Source organism: Peromyscus californicus, unplaced genomic scaffold, assembly GCF_007827085.1.
Source record: "Peromyscus californicus insignis strain IS unplaced genomic scaffold, ASM782708v3 Scaffold_14__1_contigs__length_90479793_seg_2, whole genome shotgun sequence".
Classification (NCBI taxonomy): Eukaryota; Metazoa; Chordata; class Mammalia; order Rodentia; family Cricetidae; genus Peromyscus; species Peromyscus californicus.
Window position 1 is genome coordinate 15,216,154 of NW_026294436.1, and position 12,132 is coordinate 15,228,285.

The 12,132-nt window shown below is 38.8% G+C and overlaps 1 protein-coding gene across 1 annotated transcript in view; it reads right to left on the reverse strand.

The window, feature by feature from the left end:
* Positions 1–12,132, reverse strand: part of Dars1 (aspartyl-tRNA synthetase 1) — a 54,010-nt gene that overhangs the window by 3,679 nt on the left and 38,199 nt on the right. The window contains exons 8-13 of the mRNA XM_052736825.1: positions 9,629–9,740; positions 7,734–7,868; positions 5,188–5,335; positions 3,388–3,534; positions 1,458–1,500; positions 598–678 (exon numbers count right to left, since the gene is read on the reverse strand). Coding sequence (XP_052592785.1) covers positions 598–678; positions 1,458–1,500; positions 3,388–3,534; positions 5,188–5,335; positions 7,734–7,868; positions 9,629–9,740 — 666 coding nt within the window. The remainder of the gene's footprint in view (positions 1–597; positions 679–1,457; positions 1,501–3,387; positions 3,535–5,187; positions 5,336–7,733; positions 7,869–9,628; positions 9,741–12,132) is intronic.

A 12,132-nucleotide genomic window follows, 5' to 3' on the forward strand; every position in this document is an offset into this window, starting at 1 on the left:
GTAAGACCTTGTATTAGAAAAAAAAGGAAAAAACAAAACAAAAACAAACCACAAGCTCCTCAGATGGTTCATGCATACTAAGGGCTTGAATCACTGCAAAACAAAAAGCCGTAGGACATCTGGATTACTAACTCCTTTTCTTCCCCCCCAGACAGGGTTTCTCTGTGAAACAGTCCTGGCTGTCCTGGAACTTGCTCTGTAGACCAGGCTGGCCTTGAACTCACAGAGATCCACCTGCCTCTGCTTCCCAAGTGCTGGGATTTAAAGACATGTGCCACCACTTCCTGGCTTACTAATTCCTAAAATATAAAGCAAGCTTTGATTTTCTTCAAATCTATTAAAACACAATTTAGCACCTTTGTATAAAAATTAGAAAGGTGAATTCCCAGTTCAAAGCCAACACTGAGATTCTTGCTAAACTCTGAGTATCAAGTACTATATTTAGCATTTACGGCCCCAATAAATCTTTAGGAAAAATGACCTAGAAACAGGATTTTAATTTAGGTTCTCAGGACTAATTTGCTACAGCACCCAAATGTAGTTTTTAGAAAGTTCTTTCTTCCCCACAAATAAGTGATTTGAAGTCAAGTTACTCACAGGATTTCTTGGGTCAGGCATGGTATAGAAAGGTCTTACAGCCAATGGATATTTATCAAGAACATAAAAGTCTGTATCATACTATTAAAAGAAAGAAACTATGTTAAGTCTATATAATATTTTTGTGGAAATTTTAAAATATCCATTATTATATTAACATAAACCCCTGAATTATTTCCCCAATAATATAGCTTTTTGTTTAGATATCCGAATGAAACTGGGTAATGTTTTTCAAGTGGAAACTACTGAAATAAATACTGTTTATTATTAAGTGTTGGATATTTTCTTACTACCTCACAAGCTTATTAGTTAAAGAGAAATTACATTTCAACTCCCTTTTGGCCCCATTCCCCTTTGTTAAAACTGCAGATGTGGACAACGGCAGCCAGTGACAGACTGCTGAGACCACACGCTCCAGGTCTAGCTAACACTGCAGACTTCAGAAAAACCGAACCAGCAGGGGGAGCTCAAGGACTTTCTATGCTTCATTAAATTAATGTCCTTTAAAAGAAGACAACAGGCTAAGCATCTATCTCCTTTGGCTTTAGTTTTAGAAAATAAGAGCAAGAGTCACAGGTAAGACCTTTCATAGTTTAGAGGCCTCTGCTCACTAATCTGACAATCTCAAGTGTCCTTTAGAGGCCCTTCAGTATGACCGCACAAATATCACACACTGAATTAATCAAACTGTTGGTCAGAATCTGCCCAAACAGTTTTTTCTTTTTTCTAAGAACAAAAGTACAGCTCTCTTTACTAACTCTGGAACGCCACTGTAAGAAGATGACAGGATTTTCTGCTACTGCTGTCTCTCCTTAAGTACATTTCAGATTAAAGAAAGTCAACACACATATGACTCCTACCTTTTCTTTCACCAAACGACCCAACAGCTTTTCATTTGGTGTACTGAAAAAGAAACACGAAACTAGTGTTTGAAGGTGAAACAGAAACTTTTTTTATTTTAGTTTTTCAAGACAAGGTCTCTCTATGTAGCCCTGGCTGTCCTGAACTCATTATACAGACCAAGCTGGCCTTGAGATCTGCCCACCTCCGCACCCCTAGTGCTGGGATTAAAGAAGTGTGCCACCGCCAGGCTTAAACAGAAACTTTTTGAACTTTTAGTATTTGTATTTAATTGCGTGTCTGTGAGTGGGTGCTGGAGTTACACAGGCAGTTGTGAAGAAGCCTGATGTGAGTACTGGGAACTAAACTCACCATATCTGGAAGAGCACTCAGAGCTCTTAACCACTGAACTATGTCTCCAGTTCCCACCAAGTAATAACTTAAAATACTTTTTTTTTTTTTAAAGATTCATTTATTTATTATACATACACTGTTCTGCTTGCACGTATGCCTGCAGGCCAGAAGAGGGCACCAGATCTCATTACAGATGGCTGTGAGCTAGCATGTGGTTGATGGGAAATGAACTCAGAACCTCTGGAAGAACAGCCAGTGCTCTTAACCTCTAAGCCATCTCTCTAGCCCCTACTTTTTAAATTAGTAAGCCCCCCCTTTTTTATCTGAGGTTCTCAAAGGATAATAAACTTTGGCCCAAACACACTGTCAGCTGTTCACCCCGCTTTTTTAAGACAAGCATTTCAGGAAGCCACCCACAAGCTCACCTCCCCCAGCTACTTAGTGCAATACACACTGCTCCAATGATTACAACCAGGCAGAATTAAGCATTCCATTGACCCAGAAATAGGAGGGAAACTTTACTGTTTTCACTTTATTATAATTATGTGAAATAAAATCCAGTGGGCCAGCACTGGAGGGTCTTGCCATTACATAATCTCCTTTTTTGTTACTTCACAAAGGTTTGCAGTATGACAACCAGTCTACCCAAGTCTTTAAAGGCAATCTGTGGCCAAGAAGTATCTTCTTTAGCACCTATCTTACTTAAGAACAATTCCTCAAATACCTGAAATATATTACTTGAATTGAACTAATTATAAAATTTATGGTTTCTTTTAGCAATAAGGGGTATGCTGAAAAATCATATTTTTCTTTATTAAAACAAATAAAAAATGGGCTAGGGGTGAAGTATGTTTTTTGGTCAAAAGAAGAAGAAGAAGAAGAAGAAGAAAGACAACTATCACCTTTCTCTTCCACATATCTACTATGTACTGTTGTGATGACTATTTTAACCAGGAACCTCTGATGAAATGTATGTTGACAGCCTTTTTCTCTATCTTTACTTTGCAATTTATTCCTAAATTAGAGGGAGTATAAATTAGATTTAGATAACAAAATACAGCATATTGATAACATATAGACAGTATTTTTATGCCCAATTCTGTACAGGGTGAAATTTAGAATGTTCTTTACCCTTAAAAAAGAAGTAACATTACAAATAAAAATAATCATAGGCAAAAGCTGGGTGTGGTGGTGCACGATTTTTTTTTTTTTTTTGGGGTTTTTCGAGACAGGGTTTCTCTGTGTAGCTTTGCGCCTTTCCTGGAACTCACTTGGTAGTCCAGGCTGGCCTCGAACTCACAGAGATCCACCTGGCTCTGCCTCCCGAGTGCTGGGATTAAAGGCGTGCGCCACCACCGCCCTGGGCCACCAGGTTTGTCTTCCTACATTCGTCGAAGGGTTATAAATGGGAAGAAAAATGAAAAGTTGAAAAATGAAAATAATCCACAAAATTATTGAAGCCTAGGCAAACAATATTAAATATAATAGCTTAATTTTTATCATGTAAAGCAGTATTATACAATATACCAAAGTTATCAGTTAGGCAAAATATATTAAACCTAAGCATTAGAGTTAAAAACAAGGCCAGGGACCAACCTTAGATCTTCCTCATCGCCCATCTCAACTCCTGCTTCTCTAAGCATAGCCAAAGCTTCACAATACTCCAGTCTCAAGGTTGGCTCCAAAAACTTGAATGGCTCACATGGGAACTGTTTATTCACAGTTTGAATTTCAGTCTGAAACCTGCATGTTCAATGTTTCAGTTAGTAACATGTTCAACGTTTCTTCCACAAGAGGTCACTGTAAGCAATGTACAGTATCAGTCTTTGAACCTGTGACTGTACCAAGAAAAGCATTTCAAATTTCTAAGAACAAAAGTACTTAAAATGCTGAATTCTATTTCTTGGTTTCATTGTTTTTTTTTTTTTTTAACCACAGTGGCATTAAAGGATTACAATTTTTTTTTTTTTTTTTTGATTTTTTCAAGACAGGGTTTCTCTGTGTAGCTTTGTGCCTTTCCTGGATCTCGCGCTGTAGCCCAGGCTGGCCTCGAACTCACAGAGATCCGCCTGCCTCTGCCTCCCGAGTGCTGGAATTAAAGGCGTGCGCCACCACCACCCGGCGGATTACAATTTTTATTTACAACTCCTATCAGCTAACATTGTTAGAAACATAAAATACCTATTTTGTGAAACATTAAAAAAAAAAATCTGATTTTATCCTTAAACATTTCTTATCCTCAAGGAAGAGGACACTACAGCTTGTCTGCCCTGTTCTGCCATTCCCACCATGCTTTCTAAGTTTCTGAAGGAGTGCTACTTCCCTCCTCCTGTGCCGTCCCCACAGCACCTGCACAGAGTAGCCAAGACAACTGCAGAGAACTGTTTCTGTAGTAAAGGACACTTCCTCACTATGTAGCCCTAGCTGGCCTCACACTAGTAATCCTCTGTCACTGTTTCAAATGCTGCCATTTAAAGGTGTATGCCACAATATCTGGCTCAGAGATATTTTGAAAAAATTTAGAAAAGCATTTGCTCAAATGTTTATGGATGAAATGATAGTAGAGATCTGATTCAAACAGTGGCAGGGGAAATGGGCTCAATAAAAATTAGCCATCGATTGACAATGGCTAAAACAAGGTGCTAAGTATATAGGGTTTGTTTGTGAGGCTTAATGTTCCTAATTTAAAAACTTCCTAAAAATAAGGGCTGGAGAGATGGTTCAGTGGTTAAAAGCACATACTTTTCTTGCAGAGGACCTGAGTTCAGTTCCTAGTACCCACATCAGGTGGCTCAGAGCCACCTATAACTCTAGTTTCAGAGAACTTGACATCTTCTTCTAGACTCTGAGGACACTTGCACTCACATACACACATACCATCCCCAGATATGCATAATTAAATTCTAGGATTCTAGGCATGTGCCACTCCTTGTACAGTCATTGATTTGGAAATGACTGTCTACCCCTACTTATGTCTCTCAATGTTCTGAGTCATTGATAGTCTTTCATCTATACATTGCTGTGCAACACAAACATGAGCAGAACATGGCACAAGGCTGACAGTCCAGATCACAAGATAGAACAAACAGATGGTTCCCAAATGACCTGTAAACTATAGGAAGAAGGCTGTTTTTCAAACTGTTGCTTTATGTTTATTAAAGAGGTTAGTAACAAAACTGTCTAAGTTTATATAATTAGACACAATTATCTTGGTTCATTTCAAACACTCAGAGAAAGAATTGATGTCTATAACAAGTTCTGGAAACTTTCTTAAACTATAAATGTGAGAAATAGAAAACAAAAAAACTGTATCATCCCCCAACCAAAAAACAAACAAAACAAAAATTGCAACTGTTTTGAAATTAAGGCCATATCAAGATATTAAATAATTTTAACCTTTCTTGAAGTCCTTTGAATATTTGCACCAAGGTGTCAGCAATTTCTTCTACAACTTCATGGTAATGATAATTAAAAGCCATTTCAATATCCAAACCAACAAACTCAGTGAGATGTCTATGGGTATTGGAGTCTTCAGCTCTGAAAACTGTTAACCAAAGAAAAATAGCACAGTATTTTAAGTCTTGGGCAAGTGAGGACTTAAATGCAGAATTCTACTTGGTAGTGCCCAAGTGGTACCATTCCCCAGCCCCACAGGTGAGAGGGAGCACTGATAAGCCATCTGTTTCAGCGTTCTCCCAGACAGCAAGTTCATTACAAACACCCAAGTCCTAGAGAGAAGCAGAACCAAATGCAAATTAATAAAAGAGGCTGTTGAGAACCCCTAGGGAATGCAAGATCCTGAGGCACCACCTCAATAATTAAAAACACACTCAATTATGACCAATATAGTGGTTCGTCTCCATTTTATTAAAATATGGCTTAAGCAAAATGAAACTGCATAAATGAAGTAACATTATACACGTTCCAGCAACTCCCAGTCCAGCTCCTACGCTCTCTGCAACTCCGCTGTCGTCTTTCTGACCTGCTCGACTCATCTTTACTCCACTGCCACATTAATATTCCTACGACACATCCCTGCTTGGAAACTCACAACTCCCAAATGGCTACTATAACAAGACATAAAATGACAAAAGTCTAAAACCTTTCCACTTTTCATCTGAGCCTCTACTTCCAGTTTCTAACTACTCTTATTTCTGTTTCCTCCGGTAGTCATGCTTTTTACCTATCCTGTTCTCTCTACTAAAACACTGTCTCTGTTTTTATATATCCTACTATGTCCTTAAAGCCCACTTTAGTTTGAATTTTCTTTCATGGTGACTCCAGCAAACAGTCCTTCTACACTGACTGTTAACCGTGTAGTACATTCTAACTCTTCTTTTTCTTTTGAGACAAGGTCTCACTCAGTAGTAGCCTTGACTGTCTGCAACTGACAATGATCCTCCTGCCTCAGCCTCAGTGCAGGGTTACAGGCATGAGCCATCACATGGCTCCCTGACACAGACTTAAAGAGGCTATCACTTGGATGTATAAATCATGGGATTATTTTGCAATTCATTTGCTTATTCCCTGTGACTGCTCTATGCATGTGTAGCTTATTCAGTGGCAGAGGCAGGGATTAACATTTGTTTCCTTCTCACTCAAGGCATGATCTGTAAACCAGGAGTTCCAGCAATTTTCACCGCAATGTACTACTAGAACCTGCATTTGGATCCCTCTCAGCATCTGAGAAGTGCTGCTGATTCTTCTAAAGACATGGTACCCAGCGTAAGAGTATGTGTGCAATGTACATCTGGCAAATAAAAAAACAAAAACAAAAACAAAAACCTTCAGAAAATTTAAACATTTAATTATTTTTCTGTTTGTTTGTTTTTAGACAAATCTCTGTGTAACAGTCCTGCCTATCCTGAACATGCTTTGTAGACCAGGCTGGTCTCAAATTCTCAGAGATCCACCTGCTGCCTCTGCTTCCCAGGTGCTAGGATTAAAGGCATGCACTTCCACCACACAGTTCAAACATTTAATTTTTGTAATAACTTCTCTATTAGCAAAAGCTTAAGCTTTGTTAAACTATCAAAAAACTTACATATAAAGTAATTTAGTAAGTTTAAAAAATATTAATTGATTTTATGTATATAGATGTTTTCCCTTCATGTATGCTTTTGCATCATGTGCATTCAGTGCTCACAAAGGCTAGAATAGTAGGCATCTTATCCCATTGGAACTGGAATTCTAGCTGGCTCAGTGGTTAAGAGCACTGGCTTTTCTTCCAGAGGACCTAAGTTTGATTCCCAGCACCTGCATGGGAACTCATTGAGATTCACCTGCCTTTGAGGCCCAGAATTAAAGACTCGTATCACCATGTCTGGCTGATCCTCAAAGCGTGTATTTTTAAAATGAGATAGTGTCATGCGTGCACACACACACACACACACGTCATTTCAAACTTTTGAGTTTATTATTTTTTTTCTTTTTTTTTTTGAGCTGAGGATTGAACCCAGGGCCTTGCACTTGCTAGAAAAGCGCTCTACCACTGAGCTAAATCCCCAACCCAAGTTTATTATTTTATTCTTCTTGGTTTTTGTGGAATTGAACCAAGAGGCTTGCACATACTAACAAATGCTCTACCACTGAGCCAATTACATCCCTAGCTCTTAAATCCTAGTATTTGTATAATCAGCAGATAAATGGATTTAAGCTTTCAAAGGATCTAAACTTTAGTGTTTCTAATATCATAACTGCTCTATAATTAATGGGCTTAATACAACTATTTAACTCAACATATTTTTTTTTTTCGAGACAGGATTTCTCTGTGTAGTTTTGGTGCCTGTCCTGGATCTCGTTCTGTAGACCAGGCTGGCCTTGAACTCACAGAAATCCGCCTGGCTCTGCCTCCCGAGTGCTGGGATTAAAGGCATGTGCCACCATTGCCTGGCCTCAACATAATTTTACAATTAACAAATACATAAATGACATTATCTTACCTGGTCCAATGCAAAAAACCTTCTCAAAATCAGCACAGATGCACATCTGCTTATACAGCTGTGGGGACTGAGCAAGGTAGGCATTATTTTTAAAATAGGACACAGTAAAAACATTGGCTCCTCCTTCACTGGCAGCTGAAATGCAAACATTTATATTATCATAATCAATTATATGTTAATCCATGTAATTCTTAAAAAACAAAAAGTTCACTCAGAGAAAAAAGACCTAGATAATCAAGAATTGCAGGTAAACGTTCCCTTTTTCTGAATCAATTTCCTATCTATTACTTTAAGGCTGTAAAAACTAAATGAAGCCGGGCGGTGGTGGCGCACGCCTTTAATCCCAGCACTCGGGAGGCAGAACCAGGCGGATCTCTGTGAGTTCGAGGCCAGCCTGGGCTACCAAGTGAGTTCCAGGAAAAGGCGCAAAGCTACACAGAGAAACCCTGTCTCGAAAAACCAAAAAAAAAAAAAAAAACTAAATGAATAAATAAAGAAAAGAAGATACTCCCTTCTTTTTTCTCAGAGTCTCACCATGTAAGGCTACTGTCTTAATTATTTTTTTGATTGTCAGAAGGCAATGTTTAATTTTTTATCTATCTAGATACTATTCTTTTAATAATTTATCTTATATATACTGTTCTGCCTACATGTATGTATGTGTATCATATGCATATCTTGTAGTAGATAAGGTCAGAAGGCGGCACCGGATCTTCTGGAACTGGAGTTCCAGATGGTTCTGAGCAATTGTGTGGGTGCTAGGGACTGAACCTGGGTCCCCTGCAAGAGCAACAAGTGCTCTTAACTACTGAGCAATCTCTCCAGCCCCGTTAATATTCTTTAAAATATTTATTTATTTAGTGTATGTGTTTGCCTGTAGAAGTCCATGTGAAGGTCAGAGAACAGCTTATGAAAGTTGGGTCTCTCCTTCTATGTGTCCTGGGGATTGAACTCACACTGTCAGACTTGATGGCAGTGGCAAGGCAAGCCTTTTATACCTACTAAGCCCTGCGATGATGATGATGATGATGATGATGATGATGATGATTGAGACAAGCTCTCATTATGCAGTCCTGGCTAGACTGGAACTAGCTATGTAGACCAGACTAGCTTTGAATTCAGAGATCCACCTGCCTCCGCCTCCAGAATGCTGGGATTAAAGGTGTTTGCCAGCAGGACCAGCTAGAATGATATTTGTAACTCATCATAAGTATTATGTAAGCAATTCTAAAAGGGTAAAAAGATCAAGACAGGATTCTCAGACAAGAATGATATCAAAATCCCAGCACTCGGGAGGCAGAGCCAGGCAGATCTCTGTGAGTTCGAGGCCAGCCTGGGCTACCAAGTGAGCTCCAGGAAAGGCGCAAAGCTACACAGAGAAATCCTGTCTCAAAAAACCAAAAAAAAAAAAGAATGATATCAATAGGTACTTGGTCATTTTTTACAATGAAGTCTATATAAAACCAAACTGCTGGACCAATTTTGAAGGAAATTAACATAGTAAAAAGACATGTGGCCTAACTTACAGTGTAGGAATTACGTGTTGTTACTGCTTTATTTCCTCCTCGTTACCACAAATGACTCTTGAAGGAAGAATATGGAACACTGTAGATGGTGGTATTATTATCCTTGAAATAAACAGTCCCATGGTACTACACCTTAAGGGATTCTTGGTGGATCACGCCTTTAATCCCAGCACTCGGGAGGCAGAGCCAGGCGGATCTCTGTGAGTTCAAGGCCAGCCTGGGCTACCAAGTGAGTTCCAGGAAAGGCGCAAAGCTACACAGAGAAACCCTGTCTCGAAAAACCAAAAACCAAAAACCAAAAAAAAAAAAACATAAGCAACACTGGGGAGGGAGGATATTTTTAATTACAGGATACATTTTGAAGCATACCTGAAATAATTTTAGGAGTTTGGATTTCCACAAAACCTTTGTTAATTAAAGTTTCTCGGAAGAGATGGCAGATGCCGGACTGGAGACGGAAGATGGCCTGACTAGTTGATGTCTGTAAGACAGCATCAAAATCCAATGAAATCAACCTGGAACACCAAGCAAATTAACTCTTCCTATTCTCAACCATTTTTTCTTTGTTTGTTTCTTCTTTTGTTTCTTGAGACAGGGTTTCTCTGTAGCTTTGGAGCCTGTCCTGGAACTCATCTGTAGCCCAGGCTGGCCTCGAACTCACAGAGATCCGCCTGCCTCTGCCTCCCGAGTGCTGGGACTAAAGGTGTGCACCACCACTGCCCAGCTAACCATTTTTAAGTCCAATAGTACTGGAGACGATGGAGTGAGTACACAACAGGCCAAGCCAGAAGGTGATGAGACATGCTGCAATCTAATGAATATACATGATCACACTAAGCCATTCTCACTAGAAATGCTTCCTAAGCAGATGTTCTAATGTGTAAGAATGCCATTTGAGAAAAAATATTTCTTTACAATTAATGAAACACCTTGCTTGTACATTCATTCTCTTGGGGACTGTTTTTAAAGGCAATACAGTGAGTGAGACATATCAAGGTTTATGTAGCATACAAATATTCTAAATAAGAGTTTGGCATAGAGAAATAAATTCCCGAAGACAACACACACATTCTTGTTCATTGTCACCAATTATACACTAACTGTAGATAGCCATGTTTGTTCCATTAAACTAAAAAAATGAACACAAAGGCACACCTCTCACAACTCTGACCCACAATGGCACATAGAGCATGCACAGCAGCCCTCTAGGAGCGTGCTGTTGTCGCCTTTTCTATTTTTTTTTTCACTTTTCCACTTTACCTCCTCAGTTATTCTGGCTCCCTTTGTTTACTTTCAGCCTCAATCAGTGGCCAGAGCTCTCTAGTAATTACCTGTGCTCCAGTTAAAAGAAGAGGCTTCTTATCAGTAAGTCTTGCAGAATACATTAAAGAAAAAAAATGTTATAACCAGGTAGGTGTTTGGTACAAATACCTGACCTCAACCAACGCCAGAGTCTGCTGAGTTGGCATTCAGATATTTCAAGGAACTGCTCATGGCCACAGCTCATCCTGCCTAGGCGTTCGCTGCACTCTGATGCAGACACTAAGGACCAGGTGGGACTCTGCATCTCCTTTATAGGAAAGAATCTAACCTTGAATTTCTGAAGATCAGGACTTTTTGTTTGTTTACATTTTATTCAGTGTGCATGTGCCACACCTCAGGTGTGGAGGTCCAAGAATAACTTAATGAATTGGCTCTCTTTTTCTACCACATTGGAACTGGGAATGGAATTCAGGTTATCAGGCATGGATGAAAGTGCCTTTATACCCTGAGCCATCTTGCTATCCCAAACCAGGGCATACTTAATCAATGTTATTTTATAATTCAAATTCAAAGATACAAATCAACAATTTCTCACAAAATAATGGAGATCATTTTTTAAAAGCCTCTATAGTCTGCTGTAACTATTTAACTACTCACTTTAAGACATTTACATTTAAAGTGAAGAGCAGGGTTTGCGGCTCTACTTATTGATTTACTTGCCCATTTATTCATTCATTTATTTTTGTTTGTTTGTCTATGTGTTATGTGACTTCAGGAAACACCAGTTCATTCAGTCACTACAAATTGTATATTTTTCTGCTTTCTAAAACCTAGCAACCTATAAATCAAAGAGGTATGTTACTGTGCTGCTACATATATGGAGACACAACTCACTTTAGTGAAATATATTCTCTAAGGAGCACTAGTACACTTCATTGCTTTTTTTTAGCTAGCCTAACTAAACTTATTTTATCCTTTTATCAACTAATTATTATAACTCATATAGTATGAATAGAAATTTCACTTAATTATGTTTTTAAAAAACAAATTTTACAGCTGGAGAGATGGCTCGGATTAAGATCACTGGCTGCTCTTCCAGAGGTCCTGAGATCAACTCCCAGCAACCACATGGTGGCTCACAACCATCTATAGTGGGATCTGATGCCCTCTTCTGGCATAAAAGCATACATGCAGACACAGGATCCACATACATTAAATAAATAAATCTTTAAAAACAAAGACAAACAAACAAAACAACAAAAAACCACCCTAAAAAACAAACACAACCCCACCACATACTATGCCCCCATTCTTGGTTTCCTGATTTTATCAACAAATCTGTCAATGTGGGAAGAAAATGGATCCACGTTATATATGAGAAAAAATATCCCCCAGCCCCATTAGGTTCCTCAAGGCACTTGTTGGCCACTGGAAAGACAAGTACCTATTTTATGAGAAAGAAGGAACTGGGGATATAGCTCAGAGCTGTATCATTTGCCTTGCATACCAACATACTAAAATTCTTGTGCTCGATTTGTATTAAAGAAGAAGACGAAAAAGAAAAAACAGGAGTATAGTTTAGTAGTAGAATGCTTGCCTAGTATGTATAA